The sequence below is a fragment of the Pristis pectinata genome, chromosome 10, assembly GCF_009764475.1.
Source record: "Pristis pectinata isolate sPriPec2 chromosome 10, sPriPec2.1.pri, whole genome shotgun sequence".
NCBI lineage: Eukaryota > Metazoa > Chordata > Chondrichthyes > Rhinopristiformes > Pristidae > Pristis > Pristis pectinata.
In genome coordinates, this window is record NC_067414.1 from 63,508,304 (window position 1) to 63,527,231 (window position 18,928).

The window sequence follows — 18,928 nt, forward strand, 5'->3', positions numbered from 1 at the left end:
ACTTTAAAAGTTTGCTATTAGGGGGTATATTTTCCAATTTCTCCAAGTGCCACAGTGTATGCAAAGTGTTAACAACCAAATCAACATTATGTGTTTGCTTTCAAATGCAGAATAACTTTAGTGAGCTGTTAGTATTCTATTAAGCATTTAAACATGCATGTTAAACCAGCACAAAGCATAATACTCTACCAAGCAAGTCGTGAGGGGCATCCAGAGGAGCATCAGTTCAGTTTATCAAATGTGGACAATGCACATTTCCCTTATGAGGCCTGTCCCACTTACCCCAGGGCAAAGACCAAAACAGCGAAGGTATAAGTATTTCCCAAATGTGTTGAAGTATTGCTGAAATGGTGCAGCTCAATTGCACAAAATATGGTCCACTTAGAGTTGGTTGTTCACTTAGGACCAGCTACAAATTGGAAGCATTGGCACGCTGACATTACAAAAGAGACAAATGGCAAGAATTTAGCAATAGGTCTCGGAAACAGCTGACTATTCAACCAATTCTCTTAGGTACTCCAACCTCATATCTGGTTGTCAAACCTCCCACAGAGAATTAGCTCAGTTCAGATATCATCATCAGACACATCATCATAATCCCCAAACCACCATGCTTATCTTCTTTAAGCCACCGCCACCCCCCCCCCCCCCCTCCAGTCCCCAAGGAGTACAACCACTAATTGATTATTCAGAGGCAAATTTCAGCCTTTAACAGATAGAACAAGGATCCAAAGAACTACTTTCACGGTACACAGAAGAGTTAATTTTCCACTGAGATCCACGTGGATCTGCCACAGATATGCCCATAAATGGGCTACTCCAGAGGGGAGACTGCAGCATAGTTTCAGATCATCATTCTCAGAAGGACAAGTCACAGGGTCTAATAGGGCAGCACAGACCTCAGACAATTTCCCAGCTCAGGCTGAAAATCCACACACTGAACACAAACCAGGTTAACCTGGAACAACAACAGGCCACTGAAATCAACTGCCTGGGGACAGGCAAATGAAGCTTTTTCTTTGGTTTAATTATGTTGGTGTAAATGTTTTTGGTTGTTGTTAAGCATGTGGGTTTTACCTTTTCTTCAAACTGGTTTATCTTTTTAAAATTTTCTTTCAATATAAGTGAGTGTCCCGACGTTCCCAAACATTCAAACAGCAGACTAGCCTGTTAATGGAATTTCACTAGCTGTCAAAGTTTTCTGCTAGCACAGCTGACCACTGCACTGGGGGAAACCTTACACTGGTCTGGGAGCTGTGAGCCTCTGGGCAAAAGACCGTATCCTGGATCTTGCTGGGAAAGACAGCATTTTCCAGGGTAAAGGCAACAAGCAATGGAAATCCAGACCACCAGGTGCAATTGAAAGGTGCTGCAATCACCCTTAAGCTTTGGCAGCTGCTGTTGGGTTTCTGCAACTGAATCATTGTAGGTACCAGCTTCTGGCCAATGTTCAAACTTCTTTAGACCTCCCCTTCAAACTATGCCATCCCAAATCAGATTCTTCGCTTGTCTCATGCAAGAGTTAATCAGCACCGCTTGCAACAAGCCAGTTATCTACTTGTTCTAGACATCCATGTTAAGTGCTACATAACAAATGTCTTTTACTTCTTAATCCAATCATGACTAACAAGTTTTTAGCAAGCAGAAATACAAGCCAAGACCATCTCTGTTTAACTGTATGATCTTGCAACTACATTGCTCTACCTGTTGATTTTCTTGGCTACAATATATTTCACCACAAATTGTTCCTTTCAGCAGCACTGGATGGCATGCCAACACAACAGAAACACCAAAATAATCTACAGTTACCCCGAAACATAAAGCACGCATCGATGGTCACTTTGCACCTACTTTAGACCTATATAGCTAGGGAAATTCACACTTTCTAAACTGAAGCATTGAAATAAATAAAAGTAATGTTAAAGCTTACTTTAATTATTATTGAACTCTGAAAGATCTTTGACTTGAAATGTTAAAACTGTTTTTTTCTTCATAGATGCTGCCTGACCTGTTGAGTGTTTTCAATATCTTCTGTTTTTTATGTTAGATTTTCAGTACCTGTAGATTTTTGATGACTATATTTTAACTGGTTGGGCCTCAGTTGGTGTACTGTGAACAATAAGCACATCATATCTTAGGAGAGGCCTCAGGGTCCTGCAGTGGATAAAGAGCAGGCTTAACAAGTTAATACCTGGGATGAGGCAGTTTGAGAAATTGGAGATGATCGTCTCCCAAGTCAAGGTTAAGGGGTGACCTAACAGATGGAGGTGTTTGAGTTTCTCTCTTCTTGGTGATGGATGTAAATAAGAAATGAGAACAGAAGTAGTCCATGTAGCCTTGCAAACAAAGAACAAGGGAAATGAAAAGAAACCTCCTCAAACAAATGGACATTAAGCACTGCATGAAAGGCTGCTGGAATCCAATTCTATGGCAACTTTTGAAAGGCATTTGGACATAAACTTGGAGGATTAATTTTGCAGAGTTTTGATGAAAAGATTTGTGTACAATTAAACTAAACACCTTTCATAATGCATAATGGGCTGACTAGTGGCTATCTGTGCTGTTGGATTTTATTATTCAGTGAAAAACAGGACGCAAGATAATTCATGCCCTATAGAACTAAAAGCAGCAGTCACATGTATACACCACCTAATTATTAATTACATCATCAGGGAAAAGTGGTTCCAGGACTGAATCCTTCTCTTTCAGTTTATAGAGCGATAATGATATGGTTCCAGTTGTCTGGAGGCCATATCTTTCTGCAATGTTTAACTTGCATCCCTCTTCAAGTCAGAAATACAATTTAGTAACCACAATGCACTGTCTACATCCCTAGCCTCAAGCACAGTAAGCAGATTTATCTTGTAGTTGATGCGGAGAATAATTAAAACAAGGTAGGACTGTCAAGTCTTGAGCACTCTGGATGACAAGGTGTGTAAAAGACAAGACACAACATGGAAGGTTCCATTAGATATCAACAGCTTAATAATGCAGAAAGCCTACAAAAGGCAAAGAAAGCATGGGGGTAAAATTAAAAGAGAAATTAAGAATGAAAAGAGAGAGTCTAAAAAAAAAATATATATATATATACTGGTAAGTAAAATGAAAGAAAATCCAAGGGTGTTTTTATGGCTGCATAAACAGAATAAGAACAATTAAGTAAAGAGTTGGGCAGAAGGTGTAGTTTCTTAGTGAATACTTGGTGGTTTTCTTCACAAAGGAGAGGGTGATGGCAAAGTTGCACTTAGGGAGAAAGAGCCTGAAATATTGGGTACAATTCTGTAAGGAAGTATTCAGGGGTTCAACTGAAAATGAATAGCCAGGACCAAACAAAATACGTCCAAGGAAGCAAGGAAAGAGACTGTGGAGGCACAGATTAGTTATGGACAGACAGCACAGATTTGTCAAGGGAAGGTCACACCTGACTAACAATGGGACTTTTTGAGCAGATCATAAGCACTGATAAAGGCAGTGTATTTACTGTAGTCTACAAGGATCTTTAGCAAGGCTTTTGATTAGGTTTCATGTGGCAGGCTGGTCATCAAAGTAAAACTCCAAGGAATCCGAGGGAGTATGGCAATTTGTTTTAAAGTTGACTTGGTGACAGGATGCACAGAATAATGATTGACAGGTGACCCTGTGACAGAAAGACTCACGAGTTTTCACAGGGCTCAGAATCTTGCTTTTTGGAATACATGTTAATGCTTTGCAGTTCAATGCAGAGGCAAAGCTTTAGATTGCAGAAAGGTACAGATGGTCTGGTCAGTTGAATCCAGTGAAGTGCAAGATAGTAGATTGGAGAAGTTGCAACAAGGTGATGGAATGTACAATAAATAAGGAGGAATAAAGGACTGATTTATTGGACTTCTTTGATACAGTAACATCTGCAGTGAAACCACTGGATGTACTGAACTTACATTTAAAGAAGAAATTTGATAAGGTGCCACATTAAAAGTTATGGTGGAAAATAAAAGGTCATGATGAAGGAGGTAACACATTGGTGTAAATAAAAGATTGGCGAAATGAACAGGAAACAGTAGGAGCATAAATGGGCCTTTTCCTAGAACATTTAGAGATGGTTTACTAGACTAATACCTGGAATGGGCCAATTGTCTAACAAGGAAAAGTTGGACAGGCAGGGCTTGCATCTGCTTAAGTTTTGAAGAGCAAGAGGTGACCCATCTGAAACATTTAAGATTCTGGGGGACAAGCAATCTGCTGGAAGAACTCAGCAGGCCGAGCAGCATCTCTGGGAGGAAAAGAACTGTTGTCATTTTGGGTCGAAACCCTACATCAGGATCCTGAGTCCTGATGCAGGGTTTTGATCCAAAATATCAACAATTCCTTTCCTCCCACAGACGCTGCTCAACCCCCTGAGTTCTTCCAGCAGATTATTTGTTGCTCCAGATTCCAGCATCTGCAATTTCTTCTGGATCTAAGATCCTGAGGGATCTTGGTAGGGTGGATATGGCGAGGCATCACTATTTTTAAACCTTTATTTTTAAATAAAGGATGCCATAACTGAAATGTTTTAGCAATGAGAAAGTTTGGATAGTTGGTAGTACAGGAGTGTGAGGGGACTTAACTGAGGTATGTAAAATTATGAGTGGACTGGAGAAATAGGAAGAAACTATTCCTCTTAGCACAGAGGCCAAATACAAGAGGAGGTAGGGTTAAAGTAATTGGAGCAGTGCCAGGCATATCTAAAAATTATGAGGAAGCTGTAATTCAGAAGCACTTGCCTGCTAATGTAGCAGTTTGCATAACGCTATTACAGTGCCAGCGACCCGGGTTCAATTCCAGCCACTGTCTGTAAGGAGTTTGTACGTTCTCCCCATGACTGCGTGGGTTTCCTCCGGGTGCTCTGGTTTCCTCCCACATTACAAAGACGTCCAGGTTAGGAAGTTGTGGGGATGCTATGTCGGCACTGGAAGCGTGGCGACACTTGCTGGCTCCCCCAGAACACTCTACGCATTTCACTGTGTTTCAATGTACACGTGACTAATAAAGAAATCTCATCTTAAACAGTAAAAACGGCATGTAATAGATAGAGCTTACGTGATGTCACAACCAATGGAACAGATCAACGCTCTGCAGTCCAACCACATCTAATAGTGAATGGTGGTGGACAATTAGACAGCCAACAGGAGGTGCAGACGCCATGAAATTCCCCACCGTCAACGACATGGGGCCCAGCATGCAAATCTCAAAGACTGAAGCATTCATGACCACGTTCAGTCAGAACTGCCATGCAGATGATCAATCTTGGCTTCCCCTTAAGGTCTCCCTCATCATAAAAAAGTCTGCAGCCAATCTGATTCACTCCCCATGATAACAAGAAACAACTGAGAGCACAGGGCACAGCAAAGGTTATAGGACCAAACAACATCCTGACTGTAGTACTGAAGACCTGCAATCCAGAGATGATGTTCCTTGTCATAGTCGAAAAGATTCCAAGAATTCTAATTTTGCATCACATCTGCCATTCTAACAATAGAGAATAAATGCCCAATTATTAAAATCCACAAACATCTTTGCACTTTGCAAAATCACTGGGAGCTACACAGTTAAACTAGAGGCAAGTTTATTTTCCCAGAAGCAACATTTTCTAAATTTTCAATTTCGTTTGACCATGCTCCTGTAACCGACCTCAGGACATTACATTAAGAGGTTCTGGATAATGAAAATTATCGTGATCATCTTCTGAAGTTAATGAAAGCATGCAGCATTTCCACTGTCGCATCAGAATTAGTGAGAAAACACTAACATAATTCAGTAAACAGTTTTAACAGGATAAATGTCTCATTTATCTGTTACAGAAGGGAAGAAAGGTGCCTTTTCCATTTCTAAAAGAAGGTTATCAGTTCAATCAGTTCTTAAGATCTCACATTTGATGCTATGGCAAATATACAATCAGATTTTAATTTACACACCAGATGAAAGAATTTTTTTTTAAATGATGAGGGCAGAAAGGAAACTCCACAAATCTAGCTAGAGTTGTAGAGCACCACAGCACAGAAACAGGCCCTTTGGCACATCCAGTCCATGCTGGCCAAGTTTTCTGCCTCATCCCATCTACCTGCACCCACACCTTAGCCCTCCATACTGCTCTCATCCATGCACCTATCCAAACTTCTCTTAGATGTTACGAGTGAACCCACATCCACCACTTCTGCTGGCAGCTCTTTCCACACTCGCACCACCCTCTGAGTGAAGTAGTTCCCCCTCGGATTCCCCTTAACTATTTCACCTTTCACCCTTTCTAGTCTCAGCCAACCTGAGGGGAAAAAGCCTGCATGCATTCACCCTATCTATACCCCTCATAATTTTATATATCTCTATAAAATCTCCCCTCATTCTCCTGCACACCAGGGAATGAAGCCCCAACCTATTTAACCTTTCTTAAATAACAGAACAACATAAGCTATCCTCCAGTCCTCCGGCACCATACCCGTGGCTAAGAACGTTTCAAATATCTCTGCCAGGGTCCCTGCAATTTCTGCACTAGCCTCCCACAAGGTCCAAGGGGACATCTCATCAGGCCCTGGAGATTTATCCACCTTAATTTGCCTCAAGACAGCAAGCACCTCCTTTTCCGTAATCCGGATACAGTCCATGACCTCACTACTCTTTTTCCTCAATTCTATAGTCTCCGTGTCTGCCTCTCGAGTAAATACAGATGCAAAAATTCAGTTAAGATCTACCCCATCTCTTTCGGCTCTATGCTGAACTTCAAGAGGACCAATTTTGTTCCTTGCTATCTTTTTGACCTATAGCTATAGGACCCTTTCACCTTGTCTGCCAGAGCAACCTCATGTCCTCTTAGCCCTCCTGATTTCTCTCTTAAGTGTTCTCTTGCATTTCTTATATTCCACAAGCACCTCATTTGATCTTAACTGCCAATACCTGACATGCGTCTCCTCCTTTTTCTTTACCAGGGCCTCAATATCCTTCAACAACCAAGGTTCCCTAAACCTGTTAGCATTGCCTTTTTATTCTAACAGGAACATACAGATTCTGTACTCTCAATATTTCACTTTTGAAGGCTTCCCACTTACCAAGCATCTCTGTGCCGGGAAACAAACTATCCCAATGCATATCTGTCAGATCACTTCTGATGCCATCAAAATTGGCCTTCCTCCAGTTTAGAATCTTATCCTTCTCCTTAATTATCTTGAAACTAATGGAATTATGATCACTAGGTCCAAAGTGTTCCCCTGCACTCACTTCTGTCACCTGCCTTGTCTCATTCCCCAAGAGGAGATCCAGTACCGCACCCTCTCCAGTTTGAACCTCTACTTATTGATTAAGGAAACTTTCCTGAATACATTTGACAAACTCTATCCCATCCAGTCCTTTTACAGTATGGGAGTCCTAGTCAATACGTGGAAAATTAAAATCAGCTACTATGACAACTTTATATTTCCTACAACTGTCTGCTATCTGTCTACAAATTTGTTCCTCTAAATCCCGCTGACTTATTAGGAGGTCTATAACATAGTCCAATTAACGTGGTCATCCCTTTTTTTATTCCTCAGTTCCACCCAAATTGCTTTGCTAGTCGAGCCCTCCAGTATGTTCTCTCTGAGTACTGCTGTGACATTTTCCCTGATGAGTAATGCCACCCCTCCCCCTTTAATACCACCCCCTCTATCACGTCTAAAACAACAGAACCCCAGAACATTGAGCTGCCAGTCCTGCCCCTCCTGCAACCAAGTCTCATTAATGACTACAACATCATAATTCCATGTACAGGTCCATGCTCTAAGTTCATCTGCCTTACCTACAATACTCCTTGCATTGAAATAGACGCAACTCAGAACCATGTTCAATCTTTCGGTTTCCATCTTTGCTTGTAGTCTTAACATCCACTTTCCCCACAGCCCCTCCACTTGCTGCCCAGCCCCCTGCAACACTAGTTTAAACCACCACCCCCACCCAACCCCAAGCAGCACTAGTAAACCTTCCCGCAAGGATACTGGTCCCCTTTCAGGTGCAGACCGTCCCGTTTGTACAGATCCCACCTGCCCTGGAAGAGAGCCCAATGATCTAAAAACCTGAAGCCCTTCCTGCTGCACCATCTACTTAGCCACGTGTTAAACTGCACCATCTTCCTATTTCTTGCCTCACTAGCACATGGCATGGGTAGCAATCCTGAGATCACCACCCTGGAGGTCCTGTCTTTTAACTTAATACCTAACTCCCTGAACTCACTTTGCAGGACCTCATCACCCTTCCTGCCCATGTCATTGGTACTGATGTGGATCACGGCTTCTGGCTGCTCACCCTCCCCCTTAAGAATGCTGTGGACTCGATCCAAGACATATCACAGATCCTGGCCCCTGGGAGGCAACATACCATCCAAGATTCTCGTTCTTGTCCACAGAATCTCCTGTCTGCTCCCCTGACCACTGAATTCCCTATCAACACCACTTGCCTCTTCTCCCCCCTTCCCTTCTGAGCCACAGAGCCAGACTCAGTGCACTAGACCTGTTCGCTGTGGCCTACCCCTGGTAGGTCGCTCCCACCCCCAACACTTTCTAAAATTAAATACTTGTTGTTGAGGGAAACGGCCACAAGGGTACCCTGCAATGACTGCCTATTTCCTTTCCCACACCTAATGGTCACCCAGCTACCTGCCTCCTGCAACTTGGGTGTGACTGCTTCCCTGTAACTCCTGTCTAACAACCCTTCAGTCTCCTGAATGATCCGAAGGTCATCCAGCTCCAGCTCCCTAACACGGTCTGTAAGGAGCTGCAGCTGGATGCATCTCTCACAGGTGTAGTCATCAGGGACACTGGAGGTCTCCCTGACTTCCCACATCATTCAAGTGGAGCATACCATTGCCCTGGGTGTCATTCCCACTGCTCTACCTGAGCAATAATAAAGAAAGAGAACTTAACAGAACCTCACCCTGGCCTCCCCCTCTATTTACCGAAACCTCTTGAGCCAAAGCCTCAGTCCCCCACTCTAACCTGCTACTCCATCATTATGGTACTGCAATGACAGCTGAAACAAAATCTCATCAACATTCAACACACAAAAAAGCCCTTCATCCAAATAATACAGAGGCTTAACTTAATAAAACAAAGTACTTCTCGTTTGGGAGAAACCACCTTACCTAGTAACACCCAGAGGATCAGTTATTTCTTCAGATTTCTCTGTACTTGGCAGAATGTTTTTTGTTGCTTTCAATATCTCTGTGCCTTTAGAAGTTTCTTGACCGAAGAAATCTCCTGAGTCACCGTCATCATCTTGCAAATAATCAGCAGCACTTCCAGTTTTGAATTTCAAATCACCAAGCTCTTTAGTTTTCCCTCCTATACACAAAAAAAAATCAGTTACTCTTGTTACAGTAAGCAAACTGAAAACCAAATGCCACCAGTAGGCTGGAAATTGTTTTATTTTACTTAGAAATTTAAAAATACTATCTGGAAGACACTGGAAACTATAAATCCCTCTCATGTAAAACTGTAATGCACACATGCAGGCAGGGAAGAGGGAACACGTATGATGTTCAAGGAAGGACCCAGTGTGTGAACCATTTGTCCAACTTGACTTCAGGTAAACTGCTGCAATGACGATGATGGTTTTATAATCACAAATATGGAACCCCAAAATTCAGCTTTGACTCCTGCGATTTCCCCAATTTCTAAACCCAACCTTTTTGTTCTCGTAATTCTAATTCAGTAGATGAGATGTTGTGGATAATGTATATTGATGCCAAAAATTACCATAATTTCTTCGCCATGCTTTCTTCTCAAGAGTGACAGGACCCCAAGCAGTCAAATGTAACGTATGGAAGGAGGGAGGGACAGAGAAGAACAAGGGTAAACCCTCACAACAAAGATAACACTATTTTTCTTTTCATCCATCACACAAGGCGGTAAAGTGTCAATGTCGGACAGGAACAGAAATACAAGAAGATCTTAATCTTCCCTAATTCAAAGATGTTGACACCTTTGCAGCATTCCACCACCAAAGGTGCAAAGAGCACAGACCAAGTTTCAGACTCCACAGATTTATAAGAGGTAGACTTATCCATTGATTAATTCATGACTTATAAATCTGGAGTCTAAAATTTAATCTGTAGAAAAAGCATTTCTAGGTTTTAATTCTTCCCTCTCAGAAGAACAAAACCATTTTAAACTGTAGACAGTATATTTAATTTTAAAAATTCTCAAAAATTACACTTGCCACACACCTGGCTCCAAGCAATGTTTGCAGATTTATCTTCTAATGATTCCTGGACTCAATGTATCTGGTCTCAGCCCAGTTGCCAACCCATCAACAGCAACTAATAGCAATATCTCTGGACAGTCCAATCTCATCACCTACACCAATTCGCTGCCATCATACTGAAGCAAACCTGCTACCAGACTTTCTATTAAAGCCATCAACTGATTCTCCAAAAATACTGCCGCAAAATATTTGAAAATACTTGAAAAATTATCATACAAGTTGCATACCTGCCTTTATCATAATGTAACATCCAGCTGATTTGGTTAGTTCAAACTGAGAATTCAATCTTCATAAAATGAAGTTTAATAGAAAAATTCCTTTTTTTGGTTTCTGATACCCTACTTTCAGTGTTTCGAAAGGCAATTCAAAAGCTTGTTCAAAAGATCTTCATCTCATATGCAAAATATACAAGCATACCAAAAAAGATTGGCATTATGTTCCCCAACGACAACGTATGCCAACAGAAGGATTTCCTCCCAAAAGCATATATATTTATCAACCGGTTCTCTACTCCTTCTCCCTGCCTGAAAAGAAAATCAAATAAAACTCTTTTACATGCAATGGGCTAGAAATTGATCCGCTCCATAAAAAGTACACCAAAGGGTTACTGCGCAGCCTGTTTTGGACTTAGTCCTAGTGATGAAAATTCCAAGTCACACCCTAACTACTCATTGCACATTTTCAAAATACATCTTAGCTGAGTGAGAGAATAGTTGGGGGGTGGGGGGGGGGGAGGGGGAGCGTGGTGGGGAAGATGTTGACTGAACGTTGAAATCAGAGGTTGGAAACTTTAAGATCAGATGTACATGATTGAGACTTAGGTGGTATTCAAGTGTTTGTTAAGAGGTTCTGTTGGTGCAAGGGTAGGGCTGATTGTTTGGAACAGAGGAGATGGGAGTGGAAGCATACCCACTTGCCCCAAGAAAAGCAGGTAGGTTACAAAGATATAAGAGAATCTGGATCACGTTGTCAGCACCAAGCAAGGATAAAGCTGTTGCCTTTTCATGGAAATGATGTTACCCTGTGTGTGATGAACAGAAAAACCGTCAGCATCACAAGAGTGAATCAAGTCCAGAAGCAGCCCAATGAGTTTCCAGAGAGGGGCAATTCAACCTGCAAATGATTGCAATCACATTCTACACTGGAAGTAAATCATTTTCAGACAAGTAATCCAATAAAAAATAATGCGGCACCATGCATCTGAATTTGTAGGCCAATGCATTTCAGGCAATCAATTTTCAAATTTTCACCGCCACCTTCTCAAGCAGAATTTGAGATAGGTAACAAATGATGGCCCCGTTATTGATGTCTACGTGATCTATAATATTTGACTAGTAATCATGCAAACATTAATGAACTTAGCACTGCAAGTTTTGTACCCAATTTGGTTCTCTTTCTCCAGGCTTTATTTTGCTTGAGGGTTGGATTATCTCAATTAACCATGTAGCTGGGAGAGTATGGGTCAAGCCCAGAGAAAATTGTGATAAATCTCTTCCATTCTTGCACCAGCCAGCATTTATTTAAATGTTTCTTTAAACATCCAGAAATTTCTTTCCATATTTCAAAGAATTACCTAAAAACTCCAATAATTCAGGACTCGATGCTAATGCTGTGTCCTTGGCAATACTTCTGAAGATTTCATCAAAAATAACTCTTCTTTCCTTTATATCAGTTTCTGCTACAAATAAAACTTTCCTCGGCATGGAAGGTATTTTTGCCTTTGGGTATTGGGTGCTCAACTTCTGCCACAATTCATCAATGTCACTGTACTTCTTGGATACCTAAAAGAAAAGAAGTTTAAAGCTTAGTTACTTACTTTTCAAATATCAACACCTTACATCAGTAGCAATTAATTGGCACAATACATTAACTGTTCTATGCTTAAGAGTATGTTTGGTAGACAAGTTTTCTTTATGATAATTATAAAAGACTGGGATACCACCAGGCATCTAATTCTTCCCCCATATATAGAAACAGCAATTGATCCTCACCAATGAGGAGAGAATAAGCTGAACAACAATCTATTCCTGATAATTCATTGTTTTTTTTTGCCAAAATATGAGATGTTGGCCTCTTTTGCACCATTTTCCAAATAACCCAAAATTCCTTGGATCCCTTCATCTGGAACAAGTTACAGTTGCATTGCTGAAGCACAAACAAGATATTTTAAAAAAATCTACTTTATGAAATATTAGCTACTCAATCATGAATGTAGAACAACTAATTTTGCTTACATGACCCTGAAAATACAGTAGCTAATTTTTGTTAAATCCTGTGAAGTGAGCTTACTTTAAATCAGTCTATTAATAACATCTTCTGTATTTGTGCTCTGAAGGCAGTAATTCAGCCACTGTACATCCAGGGACAAAACATCTTTAACAACCTGTGGAGCATACTAGTGCAAAGTAACTGTTTCAATTCACATGGATTGTTCAGATCACCGGAACTTTTACGGACTGGGCTGGTCAGAACCCAAGAGAGGTGACTGAAGCAAGGTTCAAGAATGAATGAGTATAAATCCAAGCAGGAAGAGTAATCATTTAAGTCCCATCAGTTAACTGGATTAAGGGCCTGGAGTGTGAATTTTAGTTTTTTTTAATCTTACTTGGAAAAGAAATCAAATGGGAAGTTGCTGGAGAGCAATTTCAATTCACAATCCTTCCTCCAAAACATATTACAGTCATTACACTCATTACACTCAGCACTCATTTTGAAACTTTCTGCTTTAATACTCATTCATTTCTGTGCATCATTTAGCCCCTCAAACTTACTCTAGAACTAGAACTTGCCTGCTCCATAACCCATCCCTCCGGCTCCATTCATTAATCTTCGATCCATCAACTTCATTACTGTTTTATAAATAAAGGTCAACTCCTGTCTTGAAACTTTAAATTAACTTACCATCCTTGGTTCTGAGGAGGGTGGTGGGGGAAATGAAATTTGAGATTTCGACTATCCCATACATGGAAAATACATTTCTGATTACTTCTGCTTGGCCCAGTTCAACTTTTTATTTGGAAGCCCAAGAGGAACTTTAATGCATCTATTCTATTGTATCCTTTTATTAATTTAAAATACAACAGTAGATACTTCACCCCATAGAAACCAAGTCCTTTAAAAACTGGACCTGATGCAGGGTTTCGAGCCAAAACGTCGACAAAATATTTTTCCCTCCCACATGCTGCATGACCCACCAAGTTCCTCCAGCAGTTCTTTGCTCCAGATTTTCCAGTCTCTGGTGTCTCCTTTAAATTCTACACCACAGGCCCAGATGTCATTCTACTGGATCTCTATTACATCCCGTCATGGTCAGTACATCTTTCCTCAATTCCTGTCTGGAAAATGGGACACATTATTGTGGGCAAGTCTGACCAAGGTTCCATGCAGATGGAGCATCACTTCCATATTTCATTCTGTTTTGTGTCTCTGCACTCAAGTTGTTAACAATCATTAGACCTGATGATTCAAATGCTTTCCTTCCCTACACATTCAATCTCACATCGTGAAATGATGACCTTGCACTTTCCCAATCCAATATTATTCACAACTCATCAACATTCCTTTGCAACTTCCTGCTCTCCTCCCCTCAAATACATCTCCCAACTTGGTGTCATCTATAAACTTGGATTTGCAAATCCACCAAAAAAAATTGTAGTCATCAGCTTGTAGCAGCTCATTCCAATGGAAGGTGGTAGTTTCTCCTCACAATGGTGACAGGGAAAGGAAAGAGTATGATATGACATTTCCCTCTTTGAAAACTAATGAGATGATTATGTATTTGCACAAAGACAGATGATGGAATTGAAACTAGATGAAGACGGTATTAGGTCACATTACACTGCTGCTTTAACAAGTTATACAAACAGCGTGAAATGAAAAGTCTGCCCTAGCAATTCTCTACCATGCAAAAACTGCCTTTTCAATTAATCCAATTACATGCCTGCAACATCAGCTCTGTAAAACAACTGAATTTCAGGAGCAATATGCCTGCCCCATCAACAGGAAGACCAAATAGGACAAAGTAAAGAGGAGGTAATAATAGCAGTATTTGCTGTTGAAGACAAAGAAGTCACTAAGTGGAAGGAGAAGGGCAGCCTTGGGCTGAAGCCTGCCGCAGAATAGGTGGTGGAATATTCCATCCCTGGTCTATACAAGAGCAATTGCAATATATTTTTAATATGTTCCATCCAATAAAGACTTTGAAATATATTTCTTTGAAAAATCAAAAAAAAACCTGCAAATGCTGGAAATCTAGCACACACACAAAAAAAACAGCAAATGCTGAACATACTCAGCAGGTCAGGCCACATCTGTAGGAAGAGAAACAGAGATAATGTTTCAGGCCCACACATTTTTTGTTTGACTATCATCAACTCAACTTTGTTCTATCAATGAGATCATGCTGATGTGAATGTGATTTTTGATAAATTTGCCCAACAACCAGCTGGCAATCTCAACTTTAAAATTTTCTACTGGGACAATCTAGAACTAGGGGTCACTCTTTAAAAATAAGGGGGCACTCACTTAAGACAGATGAGGTGAAATCTTCTTCTCTTTAAGCTTCACGTGTCTGTCCCTCAAAACGTAGTGGAAGTTGAGTATTTTTAAAGGCAGAGGCAGATAGATATTGGGGTGTGTGTGTGTGTGTGTGTGTGTGTGTGTGTGTGTGTGTGTGTGTGTGTGTGTGTGTGTGTGTGTGTGGGGGGGGGGGGTGGGGGTGGGGGGCAGAGGTGGTGGTGATAGGTTGCTTGGACAAGGCAAAAATGCTGAGTTGAGGTTACAAATCAGATTGACCTTATCTGTATTCAATAGCAGCGCAAACTTGAAAGGCTGAGTGGCTGATTCCTGTTCTTAATTTATATATTTATACACAAGCCTCCACAGCTGTTTCCAGCATAAGAGTTCCAGATTTCCACTACCTACTGTGTGAAGAAATGTTTCCCAACATCAATGCCCTGGCATTAAATTTTAAAGTTACAGCTTCTTGTTCCAAACTCTCCCAGCAGAGAGAAAGTATTCTATTCATTTAACAATTCATTTAAAGCAACTTAAAAGCCTTTGTGCTTTCCATAACTTCAAAGGCAGTTTTGATCACATGGATTATCACACTTACCACTTGATCCATAAATTATTCAACAAAATTGCACTCTTTTCTAAACATCAGATTATCATAGTTACTGGAGGGTAAAAAGTGAATGATGAAAGTACTCCTTCACCGCTAAAATCGAGTTGTCGGAGAACAATGAACATAATTTTATGCATGGGTGTAGATATTCATAGCCAGGTGCCAAAACAGCATGTGCAATGTTCAGAGAATTTCCTCAGGAGTTGGCAAGACAGGTTGCTGCTCCTTCAAAAAGCAATCCTTATAAGATGTCAGAAGGAGATAAATACACAGTCACGCAAACATCAGGGTGAAGCACAAAAGCTCCAAATTCTTAAAGGAGCACTTATTTGGTCAAGAGTTGATTGGCATTTTATTTGTTTTAAGCACCAAAAGCATTAGTTTACTCATAACTTAAGAGATGTGCAATTTTTTCCCTCCAACATCCATACACCATTTACCTCACTTCTCAATACTTCATCTTTCAGATCCATTGAGTGTTTCCAAGAGTAAAATGCCTGAAGAATGGCATTATTACAACTAATATCAGTCTAGCAAAATAAAACAGCTTGGAGGAAGATTTTAGAAATAATGGGAGAAAACTGATGACATAATTCCTTCATGCGAGTTCCATAGCAACACCGCTGACATGGAGGAAGTTAGTAGAATTGAAAGAGAAATTGTTCCAGGCAAGGATGAGTTCAGCTGGGGAAAGGAGAGTGGTGGTGCAAGGCAACCGGTTGGACCTCTAATCAATCAGAAGTTAAGTGCTTCCATAATTTCCTTTGTATTCTGGATTTTCAACATCTGCAGTTTTTTGCTCTGATGTAATTGGATTGAAGCTAGAAAGCATCAAAATTGGAACCTATTTCACTCAAGCAGCCGAGGCTATAGCCTCTACCAACTATTAGCAAACGTCCCTGCATCAGGTCACTAGATAAGGCAAATGACAATAAATGGCAATTTTTTTAAACCTTGCCTCCTTAACCTAGGATGTGATTTTGTCATTGGTTCACTGTGCCCTCGTTGCCTTTGACACAGCAGTAGTTGAAACTGCATTGCCTACCCAGTAATATGTGCAGCATCCATTTCACAAGAAACCATGACTGAATGTTGTTCTATTCTGAGATCTAACACTGGTTATGTTTACTTCAGTAATCTCAGCCTACCCTGGCTACTTGTTTCCTTCTGAATTGTTTAATGCTGAAAACAGATCCTGAGTAATACAGTAAAACTCGGCACATGCAGGGCATTGGTGGTGCCGGATTCACAGATTTTCAGACAATTGGATGTTATTCCCATCAATAGTCCAACACAGGAGCACAGGATCCAGGGCCCCAGTTAGTTTCAAGGAAACACAGGAAACATCACCCAGTGAGCCAAACGCCAAACCACTGGGATTTTCAAGTAGTCTGACAGCAGATTCTCAGAGTTTTGCTGTAGCAGGATTTCTATTTCCACGACTTCATTCACCTTCCATCTCCCCAATCTAGTTTATCTTCAGACACACTGTTGCCAAAGCCCTGCTCATATTTTTGGTCACTAAGGTTCAATTTGAATCTCCATGCCATTTTCAAGTTCTACTTTACCTAAATATCAATTCATGTATCTACTCCTCCTCCTGTATCTGTCCTACCCAAGATATGCTAACTCAAGGACCCCTTTACTCACTGACTTTTGATGACACTATTTACTCAGTGCACAAATTCAACACTCTACATTAACAATCCCTCCACACCATGCCGGTCTTAACTCAAGCACACCTCACCTCCCACCCTTTCAATTCCCACCTCCTCTGATGGCATCGCTTTAAACCCTCAACACTGAAGAGTTCTCTTAACTTTTCTGTTACAACCATGTGTTAATCCTATGACCACTGGGCATCCATTTCCAGCAGTGAGCACTTTAAAAGAGCAGTGGCCAGAACAGGCAGAGATTAATCGAACAAATCATTCGATTTGGCACAATGGAAGAGAATTTAGTCATAGTCTCTGTTCTATCCTTGTATAGCAGATACTGCAAATATTAAAATACAAGGTGGGATGCCACACAGATGTGACAGAAAACTGTTAGAAGTTCAAATTACTGCAATTAACATTACGGCATTGTACTGCATACCATGACATCTTTTGTTAAAAGTCCAACATGTTCACTTATCAGTTACAGCGAACAATCCTTCGATTCATCTTCTATGATAACTATTAATCTGATAAACGTGAACACTGTAACAAAATAAAATTCAATATATACATTTTATGTTTTGCTGACACTGTTTCGCCAAGTACAAATCAGCAGATTCTTGACTTCAAGAAAAATTAATTTTTAAAATAATACACCAATTTTACCAGCAACTGAACAGAACCTAGTTTTTCTTTTATTCAAACATAGGATATGGGTGTTACTGACAAGGCCAGCATTTATTGCCCATCTCTCACTTTCAATCAGAACGTGGTGATGAATTGCCTTCTTGGTTAGACCACACTGAGCACTGATACGAAACGATATACAAGCCTGGAGTATATGCATAATATAATTACATGGTTTAGGCAAACTGCAGAGATGAATACAAGGAAAAGCCATGAGGGAATAAAAGAATATGTTGGTGGAGTTACAAGAAGTAGAAAGATAGGTGGGCAAGATGCATCATGGTAGGAGGCGGCTCATGTGGACTATGTTTTGCTGGGCCTAATGCCTGCTTCCTGTGCTGCAATTTCTATGGTGATTCTGCACAGGTTACAGGGCAAGAGACGAGAAAGCTGAATCATTCACACAGGCACACATACTTCATGCAGCTGCCATCCGAACAAGTTACAACCTTATCCACTAGCCCAACACACAAGAGTAGAATATAGGCAAGATAGAAACCAAACTATCAATGTCTGTAAGACAGCCATTAACCACTGCCACTATTCATTTTAACTGCAATTATTAGTACTGTTGACTTTCCATACCAATATACATTTGTTCGCTCTTTGTTAATATAGTCCAGTTTCACTATGAAATTTTTAAGGTCTGGAAGCAAATGCACCCTTCCTGTCCCTTCCCTTCCCCACCCCAGCCATTCAAGAAATTGTGCTTGTTTCTGAAGAAGAGTACATTCAGTTTCCATTCCTTTAAAATTTTACAATGCAACTGGATTATAGGAGCTAAGAGCCCACAAATAAATAATTGATATGGAAAAGTCAACAAAAGAGAAATCAATTGAAATTTACAATAAATTTCAAAATGTTCTTTGTTGAGGTTGTAAATATATATCTAATATATATATTATCAATATATCCAAACCACCAGCAGTAATTTTAAGCACAGTTTAAAAAAGGGAATGAAATAAATTGAACAGATATAACCACAAAAAGAATATTTGTCTTTTATGCAATGTAAATCACAGCAAGAAATAGAGAGGTAGAAAACTGGTGTCTCTGTCCAACAACCACCAAGCTCTCAAAGGCTGAACCAATTGTCTCACACAATAATTTAATCCTTAATAAAATGACGAGATTAAGTACTGAATAGTTAACTCGAAAGTCAGCCCTTTTCATTTATTGAACCTGTTAATTAAATAAAATCAATCCAAAAAGCCCT

General features: G+C 40.4%; 1 protein-coding gene across 2 annotated transcripts in view; it reads right to left on the bottom strand.

The window, feature by feature from the left end:
• Positions 1-18,928, bottom strand: part of hs1bp3 (HCLS1 binding protein 3) — a 69,202-nt gene that overhangs the window by 37,000 nt on the left and 13,274 nt on the right. For both annotated transcript variants that reach the window (XM_052024312.1, XM_052024311.1), the window contains exons 3-4: positions 11,816-12,023; positions 9,122-9,320 (exon numbers count right to left, since the gene is read on the bottom strand). In XM_052024312.1, coding sequence (XP_051880272.1) covers positions 9,122-9,320; positions 11,816-12,023 — 407 coding nt within the window. The remainder of the gene's footprint in view (positions 1-9,121; positions 9,321-11,815; positions 12,024-18,928) is intronic.